The sequence below is a fragment of the Lethenteron reissneri genome, chromosome 26, assembly GCF_015708825.2.
Source record: "Lethenteron reissneri isolate LAM-NWPU_2019-01 chromosome 26, ASM1570882v1, whole genome shotgun sequence".
In the NCBI taxonomy this organism is placed as follows: domain Eukaryota; kingdom Metazoa; phylum Chordata; class Hyperoartia; order Petromyzontiformes; family Petromyzontidae; genus Lethenteron; species Lethenteron reissneri.
In genome coordinates, this window is record NC_083804.1 from 15,086,646 (window position 1) to 15,105,888 (window position 19,243).

The following is a 19,243-nucleotide window of genomic DNA, read 5'->3' on the forward strand; positions in this document are numbered from 1 at the left end:
ACATAAAACGGTGGCACGCTATACTTGGTGGAGAAATCGAAGATTCCTGCACAAAAAATGCGTCGACTTACTGTATTAATGAAAACATATTTCCCGTAACGACAGTTTTTGATAGCAAGAACGACGGCATTATGGGGTCAGCAGAAGGACGTGCACCAATGGTGGAGAGAAATGAAAAGAAAATTGAAGTTGGTGCAAAAAAAACAACGGCGCTCTACTTGCAGGAGAAATCGAAGAAACTGCACAAACATAAGTCAACTAATGTACCGTATTAAAGAAAACACATTTGCTGTAATGACTGTGATTGGTTCGAACAAATTACTTTTAAAATTGTCCGTTGTGAAATTAATAAATGTAAACTCAAAACGGATTTAGGGTGTTTATTGCACGAATGTTGAAACAGGCTGATGTTCCCCGTGTCATTTATCCTTGTCGAAGAATTCATTCTGTACTCTCGCAGAGCAGTGCAACCCATCGTGTTAGAGAACAGCACGCGGACGCAGATTTCACAGAGCTACCTCTGAGCTAGATCCTTACATGCGCTCAACAGAGGGCAGCGCTTTCCCACTCACTGCTACTGAGAGCAATATTGAGCAACAAGTGTGTTTTTTAAAATTCTAAGGCTGGAATTTAGCCAAATTAAGCGCAGAACCTGATTATATTTAATGGGGTTTTTTTTGTGCAGCCACTGAGACTATGAATTCACTACACTTGTGGAGCTGGATTCCAACCCAAGGACCTCGATGGTGCCGGCTCAGCACTGCCTTCTAAGCCACCCTGTCTCCTCTCTTCATTAATAAAATATATTGTGAGTCTATATGGTAATTTATCATTTAAATAATAATGTAGAACTTAATAGGTAGTGTGTAATTTAACACGTAGGTTTTCGCGACCAATATCCATAATACAGGTTTTGTGGGTTAGATCGCGTAAATATATAAATGTGCCATTTAACCCGCCACCACCCGACACAGCCAACTAGTAAGGTTTGTCACGTAAACAGAACATACCAATTCGTTAATAGTACAGCACACCGGTGTGTTTTGAGAGTAAATCCACGACATTTACAATTTGAGCATGAAGTTTCGCCAGTAATTACAACTAGCTTCATCAGGCGACAGACAGATTTGTGGAGAAATCCTCCTGTTTCGTTTCTTAAATAGAGGGGTAGATGTGATGACATCACTTGTGAGCCCTTCTTGCGCGAAGTGGGGGTGGGGGGTAATGAATGCATATAACTTACTATGGGTATCCATTGCCGGTTGAGTTATTTATATTATGCATGCGCATTATGCAAGCCTATTGTTCTTGTACCTCCTGTCGATTGTGTACACTGAAATAGCCGTACCCTTTATTGTTCAACGGTAATCCCTGTTGAAGTGTGGTGGCCTCTGTAGGCATGCATTTAAACAATGTTGTACTTGATGATTCGCTTCCAAGCAGTACTAAGTCTAGCTATCCAAACAGTTACAATTATTTTTATTTCTCTGAATTTCGATACGTGACTTTACCGAAAGACCCAAAGAGTATGAATTCCTGCAGTCACGAAAGCTTTAAGTCAAGATGTAGTCTTGGCCAGTAGTATTCAGTTTTGCAAAGAACTTAAACATTATCAAACTCTCGTGTCAATAAGTACGACTTTCGCCAGTTGTAATTACTGGCGAAACGTCGTACTCAGATTGTAAATGTGGTGACTTTGCTCTCCAACACACCGGTGTGTTGTATTAGTAACGAATTGGCATGTTCGGTTTACATGACAAACCTTACAAATGGGCTGCGTCAGGTGCTGGTGATTTTAACGGCACATTTATATATTTACGCGATCTAACCCAAAAAAGACTTGTATTATGGAGGTAGTGTATAGGTAAATGTGTACACAATATACATCGTGGCTGAATTACGGATATCCGTTATTCATTCCATAAATTAATGACTAATTAATAATTCGCCATTATTCCATAGCTGTCAACCCATACGGTTTACCCCGTATTCTTGTGCAGGAAATTTAGTGTTCAGGTCCATGCAGCGTACAGTCGTTTCAAACACTTTTTTGGATATTTGTTTGTGTTTCTCCCTTGTGATGGGACTTTGTAGGATGAACGTTGAGATGTATAAGGGGCACGGGGTGACCAATAAAGTCTGAATTGGTCTGTGATAAGGTAGGGCACTGGTAAGGAGTTGACAGCTGTGTTTTTCATTCATTCTCCGCCAGACGAATTCTTCTAATTGAGGAGGGAGCAGCGAGGGTGATTGGACAGGTGACGTTTCGGGCAATGACCCTTCTTCATAGCACTATCGAACCGTATTATCGACGAATGCGTGGAGTTGTTGTTGTTTTAGCGCTTGTGCCACCACTTCCGAATAATTGGTTCACCTTTATAAATGAATGGGATTGATTATATCCCCTACGACTCATGAACATCATAAAACAATTAAATACACTTAACCAACAGGAAAAACAATAATCAGTTAACTTTGGAGGGAGTGCGGGCGGTGTTCGCATTGTCACCATACAATAAAGTATTCGCATCGTGTCTGCGTGCGTAACGTGGTGTGTGTCCTTCCACGTGCGGGGGAGCGGTGGCGCAATGGTTAGCGCGATTCCCGTTCACGGTCAACACCAAGTGACGATAACACTATGTAACACAATTTTTGTTCCCGGGTACTAAGAGTTATTTTTTTTATTGCTCACGCCTACACTTTCCTTTTGTGACCAGGACTTTATATGAAAGAATGACACAAATGCACACGTTTTCTCATTGAAAATAGGTAAATTTCAAAATATCACTGTCCTGGTCACAAAAGCAAAGTTTGTGGGGAATAATAGCCATTTTCTGTAGTTTTCAGGCATAAGCAATTAGGAAATAACACTTACTACCCAGGAACAAAACATTTTGTTTGTTACACAGTGTTATCTAAACCGGCCTCCCCTAGGTCGACTCAGCCTCAAACGAGTACCTGGTGTCGCGGTGTGTAGGAAACATCGCCACTAGGGGGAGACAAAGGCGGCCGGGCGTGGTGCTAGCCACCCATCCCCTCCATGTGTGCCACAGTGCCAGTGGCCTTCATAGGTGCTGCTCGCTAACAGCACTTGCCCCAACCAGTCTGTGAAGGCTACACGGGGGATCTTTGTCTTTATTGCCTTTGTCCATCCACGTGCGGGGGAGCGGTGGCGCAATGGTTAGCGCGATTCCCGCTCACGGCCACCAACGCCAAGTGACGATTATCCGAACCGGGTCCCGGGTCTCCCCCTAGGTCGACTCAGCCTCAAATGAGTACCTGGCGTCGCGGTGTGTAACAACATCAGCACTGGGGAGACAAAAGCGGGCGGGCGTGGTTGCTTGCCACCCACCCCCTCTGTGTGTGCCACAGTGCCAACCTTCATAGGTGCTAACTCGCTAACAGCACTTGCCCCAAACAGTATGTGAAGGCTACACGGGGGATCTTTGTCTTTATTGCCTTTGTCCGTCCACGTGGAGGCGCTGTTAAGCAACGCCCGCGTCTGTCTCTGTGTGTGTGTGAGTCAGTGTGTCGTCCGTGCGTGCGTGTGTGTGTATGTTGCAATGTGTGTCTCCTCTTAAGTTTTTTTTTCCGCTCCACCCGCGCCCTCATCACGCCGCTGGCGAGAGAGAGAAGTCGGCGGCTCTCTCGCAACTCAGGTGGGCAGAGACGGCCTCTCCTTCCTCCATCATCTTCCTCCATCCTCATCCTCCCATCATCATCCTCCATCCTCCCATCATCATCCTCCATCCTCCTCGACCTACTACTTGCCTACCAACTTCATACGGTCGGCCGTTTTGTTCCGCTGCTCCACTGTGTACGTGTTGTTGCTACCTGCCTGTCCTCGTGTGTGTGTCTCTGTGTGTGTGGTGTGGTGGTGGTGGTGTGGGGGGAGCGGTGGTGCAGCGGTTAGCGCTACGCCGAACAACGAACCCGGCGACCCGAGTTCGATTACTGCTCACGGCCACCAACACCGGTTGGATAGCGATTATCTGACCCCGGTCCGTGGGCCTCCCCTAGGTCGACTCAGCCTCAACTGAGTACCCCGGTGTAGCGGTGCATAGGAAACATCGCCACTGGGGGAGACAAAGGCGGCCGTGCGTGGTGCTGGCCACCCACCCCCTCGTGTGCCACAGTGCCGGTGACCTTCATCGATGTTACTCGCTGACAGCACTTGCCCCGACAGTCTGTTACAGGCTACACGGGGGATCTTTGTCTCTGTTTGCTCACCACGTCTTTTTTCTCTGCAGTCTGTACAACTATACACATTGTTATAGACAGAATAGTTGCTCATTGTAAATGCGGGACTGTTGTACAATAGAATGAAAGTCCTTGCTCGTGGATGATAAACTCTTGAACGACTTTTGGTTTGCATTTGGGCTAAACCAACAGGCTTGTGCAATTGCCACGAAGTGAATGTGTACGTGCGTGTACACTCGACTGGGTGGACGTATACCGTGTCTGCATGCAGTACACGACTCCTGTATAATGCGTTACATAACACGACTGTGTGTGTGCGTTGTGTGTAGTCGTGTGCGTTGTGTTAAAGAGTGTTTGTGGATGTGTGGTTGTGTGTCTGTGTGTTATTCACCAATGGGGAGCGGTGGTGCAGCGGTTAGCGCTGTGCTGCGCTACGAACCTGGCGATCCGGGTTCGATTCTCGCTCACGGCCAACACCGGTGGTGACGATTATCTGAACCGGTACCGGGCCTCCCCTAGGTCGACTCAGTCTGAAATGAGTACCTGGTGCGATGTGTAAACATTGCCACTAGGGAGACAAAGGCGGCCGGGCGTGGTGTTGGCCACCCACCCCCTCGTGTGCCGTGCCTGCCTTCATAGGTGCTCGCTAACAGCACTTGCCCCTACAGTCTGTTAAGGCTATACGGGGATCTTTGTCTTTTGTGACAGAGAGAGCGTGTGTGTGTGTCTGTGTGGTGTTCACCAATGGGGAGCGGTGGCGCAGCGGTTAGCGCTACGCCGTGCATGCCACGAACACGGCAGATATCCGAATTCGATTCCCGCTCACGCCCACTAGCACCGATGGGTAACGATGGTCCTGGGTCTCCCCTCGGTCGACTCGGCCTCAAATGAGTACCTGGTGCGGTGTGTAGGAAACATTGGGGGAGACAAAGGCGGCCGGGCGTGGTGCTGGCCAGTGGCCTTCATCGGTGCTGCTCGCAAACAGTGTTACAGGCTACACGGGGTCTTTGTATAACACGGTTGGCAAAGTACGGTGCGAAAAAAGTTCAACATCCATACATGGTCCCAGGAGCTTTCAATTTGTTCATAGTGTGGAAGAGATTACTTCTTCAGAGTAAGAATATCTATGTATTCCTGGAGAAATCCGATGAGCCATTCGGCTCTTTTTTACAGTTGGGGTGGGTCAGATAACTCACAACAACAAAACAATAAAATAACGACCGGAGTGCAAAAGTTTTTGAAAGATAAGCAAATCACTAAACACAAATACGTGAAATATATAAGGTTAGGTAGGGGTCGTCCATAAATGACGTCACGCGATTTTGGACGATTTTTGACCCCCCCCCCCCTTCGTCACACGGCGTCACAAAAAGTCAGACCCCCCCCCTCAAATATGACGTCACAAAGCTCTGCCCCCTCCCCCAAAAAATATAAAACATGCTTCAAATCGCTTTAAACTATTGTCATTGTAGTGCGTATTTAATGTGGCGCTGCACTCTGATGTTGTAGGAAAAAAACATTTATTTAAAAGTCTATTTAATTAAATAGAACGTGTTGTCTATATTTATTTAAAGTTTTTGATGAGACGTCACGTTTCTCACCCCCCCCCCCCCCCATCGTCACACATCGTCACAAATGTCTGACCCCCTCCCCTCGTAGGTGCGTGATATAATTTATGGACGGCCCCTTAGCTAAAGTGTGACATCTGAAACTTTCTCTTTATCTGAAAATTAAGGTATCCTCGGATATGTGCAGTTTATCTATAGAGCTCTACAACAATGAATCCACAAAATGTAAGCTGTACAATATGTTGAACTTTTTTCGCACCGTACGTAGCCAACCACGCTCATCGGAGATGCGGCGGGCGGGAGGGGGGCGCTACAAAATAATCATCCGTCGTGGTTCCATCGTTCTCCCGAAGGAACCCAACGTGCAGAATGCCAATCTCCGTTTTTGCTACGATACAGTCATACCCCGATTTACGTCTTCCACCCTTTTACGTCATTCCGCCCTTTCTCGTTCTCCGTCGCCTCCACCTACCCCGCCTACCCAAACAACCTTGTCAATCGCTTTGATTGACGTCGTTTCGATACTAGCCGTCACACCTCTCAGGGTATCGATCACTGGCACACGCTCCCGTTGCTTGCTCTGACGTATCCAGCAATTGCCGTTTGAGTGTTCTCCGCTTTATTTTTTATTCCTTTCATAATTGTTCGACGGAGTTCCCCGTATACTATTTTTGTTGATCATATCCACCTCTTTGTCTCTGTCTCTTCTTCAATACTCTTTGGGTCTTTCTTCAATAGCTTTTATGTACTTTTTTCCAATCCTTTTCTATCTTGCCCCCCCCCCTCTCTCTCAGATTTCCAATGCTCAGTCCGTTACTCTGCACGTTGTTGCATTTCTCAAAGTCCAAGTTTATTTTTTGTTGAAACCGATTGTGAACGCGAGAGACCAGGATAAAGTCTCGCTCACAAAGGGAACAAAAACAGTCAGAACAGAAACAACCGGTGCCACGGACAGAAATTTAAAACGCCATGAATTTATAACACCCCCCCCACCCCCCCAGTGCAAAACAACAAACTGTTCACCGCAGATAACCCTTCGACTGACCACAAACGAACATTCACAAAGCGGTGACATCCATTTCATCATTTGGCTCCACTAATCATTTGAATTCGTCATCTTGCTCACAGTGAGTAGCAGTTATGCTGGCTTCCGATCTCGATTTTTCTCATGCTAACGGTCTGGTTTCAGCCTGTATATACAATTGTATCCTTTCTTTGACAAGGCTCAAGTGTTTATTTGCACAGATGGACGCTGCCAAGGAAGGGAACTCAGAGAGTGTGCGAAGAAGCATGGCAATTTAGTTCAACACGTAGGTAGTGGTGGGTTTAATGACGCATTTATATTTACGCGATCTAACCCAAACACCTCTAATGAAGCATGGCAATGTTCATTCTTGGGATTACATTCAGAGACAGAAACAGGAGGAACACGTGGTTCAGAGAACAAATGCAAATCCGTAACACCCTGTTCACTTTACACTATGAGACCTCCTTTACCAGTGGCAACATATAGTAGTAGGTTTTTACCCTTTCAACTGGTACAAAACTGACACCTTTATACAGGCATCATGTTTGCAATAACCGCAACGCAAGCAGTCAAAATGCAAACAAAATGAAACAACTCTGATAATTATATGCACTGTCCTTGAAGTTGATTGGTCCACACCCGAGACAGCTTTCCTTAGAGCCTAGTCTCCATTGGTGTTGGACCAGATAACGCCAAAAGGCGTACAACTCAAAAACAGCGCACTATCAGAGTATTGAGAGCTTGGGTAAGCATTTACACTATGAGACCTCCTCGGGTATGGACCAATCAACTTCAAGGACAGTGCATATCATTACCATTATCAGAGTTGTTTCTTTTTGTTTGCATTTTGACTGCTTGTGTTGCGGTTATTGCAAACATGATGCCTTGTATAAAGGTGTCAGTTTTGTACCAGTTTAAAGGGTAAAACCCTACTACTATCCTATTCACTTGTTAAGAAAAGTCAGTGGGGCTTAGGCGAAGGGACATCGCTCGAATGGATATGGTGGCCGATGGTTGAGACTGGTTACAGGATTCCCACGAATTAAAGAGAGAACACAACACGCGAGAGGTGCGACCACGGCGGAGATGGAGGCTTGAGATGAGTCTTCTTGGTTCTTTCGGTAAAGTCACGTAGAAGGGAAAGAAATAATAAAATAAACATAAACATAATAAAATAATTCTCACGACGTTTCGGCCACAACGCAAGCAGCCGTCCTCAGGTGAAGAACAGGTCTGTCGGAAAGACAGCGTTATTCAGACGCAGCGTCATTCAGACGCTGTCTTTCCGACAGACCTGTTCTTCACCTGAGGACGGCTGCTTGCGTTGTGGCCGAAACGTCGTGAGAATTATTTTATTATGTTTTGTTTATTTGTATTATTTTTATTTTATTATTTTATTTTTTCCCTTCTACGTGACTTTACCGAAACAACCAAGAAGATGAATCCCTGCAGTCACGAAAGCTTTAAATCGAAATGAGATGAGTGTTTGCGTCGGTGCTTTGCCTCTGTGAATGTGTGTGTTGTGTGTTGGTGCATGTGGTGGTCAGAGTGTGTACATGTGAATGTACATTTCTGGGCGTATACTGTGTGTGCTATGTGAATGTGCCTACAGTCATTGCACTTGTACAATACGCAATACAATTTTAATGTATGTGTGTTGCGCATGCGTTTGAATGTTTACGTACATGTGCTGTGTGACTCCAGTATATGCCAGTGTATGTTACTTAAACATTTGCACAGTACTGTATTGTACTTTTCCTTTGATGTATACATGTGTGTACAGCAAGCTGCATGTCTATGCTTATTGTTTATTATTTTAGTGTGTGTACGTTCCATATATATGGAATACATTTTCTGATTAAGTTAACTTTTAAAATGAAGACAAAATAAGCTGACTGTGTCCTTCACATATCCATCTTTACATACAATTTTATAACATTTATTTAAACAACGCATCAGCCGCACGGCCTTTTGGGAGTGCATCATTTCTGTGGCGTTGTTTCAATACGGGTGGACCAGTTTTTGACACAGTGTCTCATCAGCAATCAGGCTTGCTTAAATCAATTCTGGTGAACTACCAATATTACAGGCAAAGGGACCCTTTCTCTACGCTATAGGGTTCTAGTTGGGACGCAAAATTATATAGGACGCAACTCAAAATAATAATTTAAAATTAGATCCCTTACACATTGCCATTTATTGTTTCACTCCATTTAAATGACAGCACTTAAATACAGGCCTGTCTTGGTTGGCAAAGAGGAGTCTTGTATGAATGGTTCTTATCTGTTCATGTGGAAAGATCATTTATCTGCCTAGTTTCAAATGACAGGGGTTTCACTCATTGGGATGATGTGTGTGGGAGGATGATTGCGATGGAAAGGGGTGGGTGGGTAGGTGAGTAGGTGGATCGTTAGTGATGCGGGGTGTGTAGTGATGGCGCATGAATGAATGTGTAATGATGGTGTGGTGGTGATAGTGATAGTATGAATGATTGTATAGGTGGGGCTGGATGGTAAGGACGTAAAAAAATCCCCCTAACTTTAACTCCTAAACTCACACAGCATGCAGCTCAAATTACCCAAATTAGAGCCAAAGAGAAGTGAGCCCAGGGCATGAACCCAGACTCGCACAGATCAGAGGGTTTCTATCTGCACCTGTTCACCCCAAGTCTCTCTGTGTCTCTCTTTATGACAAAACTTCACAGAGCCGGTGGAAAAGAGACCTGGAACAAGATAACCCTGAGACCTGGAACCAAGAACCTGCGATCTGGGATCTTGAACCTGGGAGGAAATAGGAGAGATCCGAGACTTGGGGAAACCCCAGCTGAGGTTGGACAACTGCCAGAACGTGGGAGGGGTTCAGAAGAGGAAAGGGTGGCACGGGGTAGGGCTCTTGGCGGAGGTGGGGTTAGTGTCTTAGATCGAGGGCTAAAGTCGAGACAGGAGCTTAGGTTTTTCGTTAGCATCAGTAAGAGTCGGTGTTCGGACTGAGGGTAAGCTTAAGTGTTACGGGTCGGGTGTAAAGAGGAGGATAGTTAGAGTTTCAGTCGCTGTCAGGTTTTACGAATAGAGTCATAAGAGTTGCGATGTTAGGGTTGAATTCGGGGTTGAGTTAAGAGGAGGGCCAAGATTGAAATTGGAGTGAATTTCTTTTTTACGTGGTTGCCCGCAGCAGCGTGTTTCAGTGGAGCCCCAGAACTAGGTTTGGGTTAGTGGTAGCGACAGCGACGGGAGCTCGTCTCCTGCTAAGGTTAGGCTCAGGTTTCGTGACAGCGAGACAGTGACGGGGTGCGGGTTGGACTCTGGGCCGGGTTGGTGGCAGCGATCTTGACAGGTCCTCCTCGGGTTGGGCTCCCCGCTCGTGGTGCTGTGACGATGGCAGCCGGCGCGGCACTCCGGGGCCTGCAAGAATGGTGTCGCCGTCGCACGGACGGATACCCCGGCGTGAGCATCACCAACATGACCTCGTCCTTCCGTGATGGCCTCGCCTTCTGCGCTATCATCCACCACCACCGGCCGGACCTCATGTACGTGAATAGGCCTGCACGTGCGTTCGTGTGTGTGTGCATGTGGCTCTTTGTTTGTGTGTGTGTGTGTTGGGTGGGGGGGTTGATAGCATAGCCGTTAACTCGCTGCACTATGAACCCGGTGACATGAATTCGATATTTCCAGCCACCGGTGAACATCAGTGGCGATTATCCCAATTTTTGGCCGGGTTTCCCCCATTCAGCAACTTGCACTTACCAGTGTGGCGAAGTATGGTCGCCTTCATCCAGCAGTGGCTTGACAAACGGTTGTAGTTTATTTTCAGTTATCATGCAGTATTGCATGCGCACGCATGTGTATATAACAGTACTGTGTAAACATCCACAACTACCTCGTCTGCGACTTGTGCTACACTACACATGTATACAAAGTCCCATAAACTTTACACACCTGGTGTTACTCAGAACGCAATACCATTTGGTTACAAACTAAGCTACGGCGCATGTTGCTGATGCTGCAAATCCTCTTTATAGGTTACTAAGCTACAGCTATTCATGCAGTAGAGTTGCCAGCTAGCCAACCGTACAATGCATTATTACTATTCAAGATATATTGCAGTACAAAAAAAGATAGAGATACCCTGTATAGCCTTAACAGGCTGCTTGGGCAAGTGCTGTTAGTGTAGGCACCTCTTGAGACCGGCACGGCACACAATGCGGTGGGTGACAGGCACCACGCCTGTCCGCGTCTGTCTCCCCAATGCTGATGTTTATACACAAACCGCTGGGGGAGCCCCAGAACCGGTTCGGATTTTCGTCATCGATGTTGCCCTTGAGCAGGAATTGGACTCGAGTTGGCGGGGTTGTTAGCGCAATGAAGGCTGCCACTCCCCGCAGTGCAGTAGCCACACACAACAAGTACGGAACAATTCTAGATTGGAAGTTTTCGTGACTGCAAGGGTCCATACTCTTTGGTCGGTAAAGTCACGTCGGTAAAGTCACGTAGGTGACTTTACCGACGTGACGGATCTTATAAATAATGACGCAACTGATCATACAAATAATGGGTGCACTAAAAAAAGCTGTATGCTGAGATGATTTGCATGTGCGCTCAACCATTTGGGGAAAGACCAGTTCCCTCTGTTCGTGAGTGACAGTTTTGTCTGGGTCGGCGGGGGTGATCGTGGGAATATTGTGTGGCATGTGTCTGCCGGAACACACTTAACACGACACCGACGACACTCCCTCGCAAGGCACTCGCCAACCAACACCACTTATCCCAACACTCTCACGCTCGCCCGAACGCAAATTCAACCACTTGCTCGGACACGGCCCTCCTCTCTGCTTTTCGAAGTTGTGGAAATTCTATTGATGTACGCTCGATATTAACAGACCGATCCATTGACGCGTGATGCTGACGCACAGTCGTTACACATGCGGCGGATGTGTAAACCACATCGCGGAGTGTCGGTGACCAGTCAAACCACAGTACCACTCATCCTAGACAACAGGCAGAATTGCAACACACGCAGCTTGTGTCAGACACACAGTGCGCTCAATGCACACATCGTGAATGCACGCTCTCACACGACCAAGTCTCACTTGCGTACACACACAGACTCTGACCTGCACGCCCACTCACCCAGTCAATCCTCACCACTCGCACCACAAGCAAATACAGTGCTGTTATAATTGTGCCACTCACGCAGTACACGCACATTATGAACACAGACTCACGCACACCGCTCACGAGACGCTACTCACACTCACACCACAAGCACACACTCGCTCTCACCCACACGCCGCTCATGAGACAATACTCATGCTTACACTTCAAGCGCACACCACTCACCACACACTACTCACACTCACACCACAAGCCCACAGTCACTTTCAGCCGCATGCCACTCACCACACACTACTCGCACACCACAACCACACACTCGCACTCACCCACACGCCACTCATCACTCACTACTTACACTCACACCACAACCACACACTCCCACTCACCCACACGCCACTCATCACTCACTACTTACACTCACACCACAACCACACACTCCCACTCACCCACACGCCACTCACCACACACTACTCGCACACCACAACCACACACTCGCACTCACCCACACGCCACTCATCACTCACTACTTACACTCACACCACAACCACACACTCCCACTCACCCACACGCCACTCATCACTCACTACTTACACTCACACCACAACCACACACTCGCACTCACCCACACGCCACTCATCACTCACTACTTACACTCACACCACAACCACACACTCCCACTCACCCACACGCCACTCACCACACACTACTCACACTCACACCACAACCACACACTCGCACTCACCCACACGCCACTCATCACTCACTACTTACACTCACACCACAACCACACACTCCCACTCACCCACACGCCACTCACCACACACTACTCACACTCACACCACAACCACACACTCGCACTCACCCACACGCCACTCATCACTCACTACTTACACTCACACCACAACCACACACTCGCACTCACCCACACGCCACTCATCACTCACTACTTACACTCACACCACAACCACACACTCCCACTCACCCACACGCCACTCACCACACACTACTCACACTCACACCACAACCACACACTCGCACTCACCCACACGCCACTCATCACTCACTACTTACACTCACACCACAACCACACACTCCCACTCACCCACACGCCACTCACCACAAACTACTCACACTCACACCACAACCACACACTCCCACTCACCCACACGCCACTCATCACTCACTACTTACACTCACGCCACAACCACACACTCGTACTCACCCACACGCCACTCATCACTCACTACTTACACTCACGCCACAACCACACACTCATCCACACGCCACTCACCACACACTACTCCCACTTACACAACCACACACTCACACTCACACCACAACCACACACTCCCACTCACCCACACGCTACACACTACACACGACTCACACTCACACCACAACCACACACTCACACTCACCCACACGCCACTCACTACTCACACTCACACCACAACCACACACTCACACTCACCCACACGCCACTCACCACTCACTACTCACACTCACACCACAACCACACACTCACACTCACCCACACGCCACTCACTACTCACACTCACACCACAACCACACACTCACACTCACCCACACGCCACTCACCACTCACTACTCACACTCACACCACAACCACACACTCACCCAAACGCCACTCACCACTCACACTCACACCACAACCACACACTCACCCACACACCACTCACTACTCACACCACAACCACACACTCCCACTCACCCACACGCTACACGCTACACACTACTCACACTCACACCACAACCACACACTCGCACTCACCCACACGCCACTCACTCTTGTCAGTTTTATATAATTATTAATTACGCGTAATATAATAATCATACATATTTATTGGGGCAGAGTGGCCCACCCTAGGAATGTGGAGTTTCCACCTCTGACTCAGAGCCGCGTGTTTGTGATCAGCACGGCCGCCTCATTGTGCCTTGAGCGGAGATGCGCGCCGACTTTTCTCCTCCTGGTTTTTATCGCCAAGGAATCCCCGAAGTGAACATCTCGTCGACACTGCTCGCGTATTTGTGGGAGCATTCTGTTAAAGTTCTCCTGTAGATTTCGACTGAACTTGTATTTCCGTCGGAAAAAAAAGCAACTGTAAATGGGTACGCACGTGTGCAGCTTTTTGGGATAACGTGTGTGGACATTGAGCAAGGAGGGCTTTTTTTCCAGATTCAGTTCTTCAAAGTTACTTTTTATGCTCAGTTATTGCCTTGTAAAACAGCACATGACTGCTTGTGTTCCGTTAGTGATGATAATGCTGGCGGTGGCGATGGTGATGATGTTGTTGTTGTTGTTTGTGCAGGGTCTGTATATCATTGCTTGTCTCGTGATGGGGCTGACGATGATGACAGTGCTGGTGTTGATGATAACTTTTCCATTCACTTATCTGTAAACATTTAATGATTTCTCAACTTTGCTGAAACCAATCCACTCTCCCCGCCTCCCAAGAAGCCCTTCCCCCGCCCTCGCTTTTTTGCCGTCAGCAGTGTGCGACCTGTACAGTGTAAAACTAAACGCTTTTAAACTATTTAATTTACCAGGTAAAGCCCACTGAGTTATTAGCTCTTTTTCAAAAGCTGACCTGGCCACAAATGAAAGCCCAATGGAAGTGCCTTATCATATTTGGGGATTTATAGTAGCAGCCAAATACTTGAAATGTGTTTCTAAATGTGGAGGGGAAAATCCACGCGACCACGGGAAGAACACACAAGTTCCATATATACAGCGAGCGGTTGGGTCGGGGTCGAACCCACGACCTCCTCCTGCATACCGGGCGCCGGAGATAACCTCTCGCCACTGCGGCGCCCATGTACATGGACAGCCCTTCAATCCACTGCTGGATGAGACGGCCTTCCCATGACGCACAATTCCTCGGTGTTGGTTTGTACCATACTTTACTGTGCCGGTCAGTGCGGCTCGGTAAAGGTGGGTAGCATCGACGTTGGAGCATAGCATAACGCGACAATGGATTATGCTGCACTGCCCTCTGCAAACAACGTAACCCTGCAGCCGAGAACAACCCTGCTCTGCATGGTTGCCGACCATCCAGTCGCTTTCCAGGCTCAACCTTAACTTCCGAGGTCTGGGTCTGCCTGGACTCAGGTGTCTTTGCTCAGTGGGTACCCATTATGTACCACTGTACGTAAACTAATAAAATGTTTAATTGCAAAAATATAAGAATGCGCAATTTGGCCTCGCAGGCATTCGTGGGTTCGTATTTCCGGCTGGCTCGCTGGCAACTGTGCAAATTGAGCTGTACCCAGACTGGTTTCGAGTTGTCGGTGCCCATCGGCTCGCCGCAGTTATGCCGCTTCGTAATAAGTAATTGCACAGTGGAGAAAAGTCACAGTGGCGTGGCGGTTCGCAGTGCGGCTCTAGGAACCCGGCGACCTACAATCGACTCCCGGCCCCACGTTGAACAGAATCAGAATCTTGATTTAGACTGGTAGAATCCGATGAGCTATGAAGCTCTTTTTCACAGATGTCCAGTCACGAGCGGTATCTGAAGCGTTCCTGGTCCCACACAGCGCCCCCAACCCCCCTTCCCTCTCCCCCACTTCACCAACACGCGGAAACCCCCCACGACTGACGCGGATTGGCAAAGTGTATTCCACATTCACGGCGAGCGTGCCCGTCGCCCGGCCACCCGGCCGTTTGTTTCCCCGTGCTCTCCCGGGTGTGCGCGGAATCCCATTTAGACATTTTTTGTGCAAGCTATTTCATCTTGTAAACAGAGGAAACGTAACAATAACAGTCCGTGCAAAATTGCCGGCAGTGGTTTAATTACGGTGGGAGGAGCTGAAGGGATGCAGATGGTCCATGGAGAATTGGTGTCTCAACACGACCACATCCTGAGAATGCCCCAATCCCAGGTCTCTTACCCTTTGCAACTTTGCCCTTCCCCCACCAGCATTGTGCCCCTTGTCCTCAGCTCTGTGCCCTCTGCCCTGTGCACTCTGCCATGTGCACTCAGCCCTGTGCCCTCTACACATCTGCCCTGTGGTGAGATGTTAATTACCTCGCCTTGTATACAGGAGGTTGTGAGTTCGATCCCGACACTGACGCCTTGCATGTTCTCTCTCCCCGTGGTCATGTGGATTTTTCTCCCGGGCTCTTCAGTTTTTCCCTCCACATTTAGAAACATGCATTTGGAGTATTTTGGCTGCTTTAGATTTCCACATGCCAAGCCACTTTGTCGACCTATCATTTGTGGCCAGGTCGCTTCTGAAAAAGAGCTATATAGCTCAGTGGGCCTTACCTGGTAAAATTTAAAATTTTAGTTTCTGCCCCACAACTTACGTCCTCTGCCCCATGACCTGCACCCAATGCCCCTTGCTGTCTGTTCGATGACCTCTCCCTATTTGCTTCCTGCCCCCCTGTCCCTTGCTGACGTTTGTCTTGGTAGGAGAGGGGGGGCTTATAAGACATCATGGAGGTGGTTGTGAGATTGTGGTTGTCGAAAGGCGGAGTCTTAGGATTTGTCACATTGTATCTTAATGTCGTGTGATTGCGTTGTGTTATAGCATTGTTGGCGAGCTCCAGCATTGTGAGCCATCACTGGGCGAGCACTAACACTGTGGACTAACACTGTCGACTAACACTTTGTGCCAGCATTAGCATTGTGGGCTAATACTGTGGGCTTGAATTGTGAGCTACTACTGTGGGCTTGTGCTGTGGGCTATAAACTGGGCTGTAGTGTTTAGTGAGGCGCCTAGAGCCTCACTCTCATGCTGTGACAGGATGCCCAGTTTCCTGCTGCCTGTCACGTTGACTCCTTGCGATCACAACCGCGTGTGTGTGCGCGTTTCGTTTTCCCGACACTCGGAGTGACGTTGTTCACAGACATCATCATCGTCATCACCATCGCCATGCCAATTCAGTTCAACGTCTTCTTTGCCTTCCTTTTTTGGGGTGTAAATAAACAGCATGGGGCATGGGCACGGGGGCATTGAGCGATGGGGTGCGGTGGCTGGCTCTCACTCTCCACGGAGCGCTCGACTCACAACCTAAAAGATCACGACTTGACGTGCCCGTCAGGCGCTGACTCAGCCCGTCATCATCGTCATCGTCCTTCATGTCTTCATCCCTCCGGTGGACAAACGATGGCAGTCACGTGGGAAATAAACAGAGGTCATTTCATGGGTCGACTAACCACCACCCCCCCCCCTCGCCAGATGAATGTGGAATTTCCACCGCTGGCACAGGTGCCGCCACTGGAGATGAGTGCCATCCATCGCTCGTTTGAGCAGGCGGGCGCTCCGGCTTGTGTGCAGCTGTTGTTATAACATTATAACAGGGTACGTGTAAACAACTGTGTGCAGCTGTTGCTATAACATTATAACAGGGTATGTGGAAACAACTGTGTGCAGCTGTTGCTATAACATTATAACAGGGTACGTGGAAACAACTGTGTGCAGCTGTTGTTATAACATTATAACAGGGTACGTGGAAACAACTGTGTGCAGCTGTTGTTATAACATTATAACAGGGTACGTGGAAACAACTGTGTGCAGCTGTTGCTATAACATTATAACAGGGCTACGTGGAAACAACTGTGTGCAGCTGTTGCTATAACATTATAACAGGGTACGTGGAAACAACTGTGTGCAGCTGTTGCTATAACATTATAACAGGGTACGTGGAAACAACTGTGTGCAGCTGTTGCTATAACATTATAACAGGGTACGTGGAAACAACTGTGTGCAGCTGTTGTTATAACATTATAACAGGGTACGTGGAAACAACTGTGTGCAGCTGTTGTTATAACATTATAACAGGGTACGTGGAAACAACTGTGTGCAGCTGTTGCTATAACATTATAACAGGGTACGTGGAAACAACTGTGTGCAGCTGTTGCTATAACATTATAACAGGGTACGTGGAAACAACTGTGTGCAGCTGTTGCTATAACATTATAACAGGGTACGTGGAAACAACTGTGTGCAGCTGTTGCTATAACATTATAACAGGGTACGTGGAAACAACTGTGTGCAGCTGTTGTTATAACATTATAACAGGGTACGTGGAAACAACTGTGTGCAGCTGTTGTTATAACATTATAACAGGGTACGTGGAAACAACTGTGTGCAGCTGTTGCTATAACATTATAACAGGGTACGTGGAAACAACTGTGTGCAGCTGTTGCTATAACATTATAACAGGGTACGTGGAAACAACTGTGTGCAGCTGTTGCTATAACATTATAACAGGGTACGTGTAAACAACTGTGTGCAGCTGTTGCTATAACATTATAACAGGGTACGTGGAAACAACTGTGTGCAGCTGTTGCTATAACATTATAACAGGGTACGTGGAAACAACTGTGTGCAGCTGTTGCTATAACATTATAACAGGGTACGTGGAAACAACTGTGTGCAGCTGTTGCTATAACATTATAACAGGGTACGTGGAAACAACTGTGTGCAGCTGTTGCTATAACATTATAACAGGGTACGTGGAAACAACTGTGTGCAGCTGTTGCTATAACATTATAACAGGGTACGTGGAAACAACTGTGTGCAGCTGTTGCTATAACATTATAACAGGGTACGTGGAAACAACTGTGTGCAGCTGTTGCTATAACATTATAACAGGGTACGTGGAAACATGTAGAACTGTGGGCAGCAATCGTGGAACAATGGGCAAGGGGGTTCTGGAAATAAATCATTGGATACTGGGCATGCGCTAGGGTTGCCACCTGTCCAAGTACGATTCACACAGTCTGGGAATTGGCACCAGCGTTCAGGTGGCAGAAATAAACAGCCCCAGGTGGCCTGATGGCCAGTATACTGCACAGTTTAGATAATAGACCAAGACTGACTGAGAATTATGTCTGGGTGTGGTCTACAGTGGATGAGGTAGCAACCCTAACATGCGGCATGGGACGCCAGTCTATGGGGCATTGAGAGCAGGGCATGATGGTGGCACAGGTCGGAGGGAACTGAGAGCGAGGGCATGATGGTGGCACAGGTCGGAGGGAACTGAGAGCGAGGGCATGATGGTGGCACGCACTGGCAGAGCCAGTGGGGGGGGGGGGGGGTGAGGTGGCACGTGCCCCCCCAATGATCCGATAGAAATCCCTAATTTCGATCGAATCATTGGGGTTTATTAGTAATAAATCGGCATGTTGCAACTCCCACTGCCAGTGTGTAGCATATTATTACGTGCCAGGGACTTTATGAGATGAGAGGACGATAGTCTGAGTCCATAATTAGCAATAAGTAACGGCAAAGCAGTTATGAGTGACTCACAAAATTGTGCGCAAATCTTCAGCGAGCGCGATGACGAAATCGACCCTCGATCAATGGCT

General features: G+C 47.9%; 1 protein-coding gene across 1 annotated transcript in view; it reads left to right on the forward strand.

The window, feature by feature from the left end:
• The first annotated feature begins 9,461 nt into the window (after positions 1 to 9,461).
• Positions 9,462 to 19,243, forward strand: part of LOC133347985 (MICAL-like protein 2) — a 39,373-nt gene continuing 29,591 nt past the window's right edge. The window contains 1 exon segment of the mRNA XM_061560757.1: positions 9,462 to 10,321. Within this exon segment, the coding sequence (XP_061416741.1) occupies positions 10,170 to 10,321 (152 nt within the window). The 5' untranslated portion in view covers positions 9,462 to 10,169.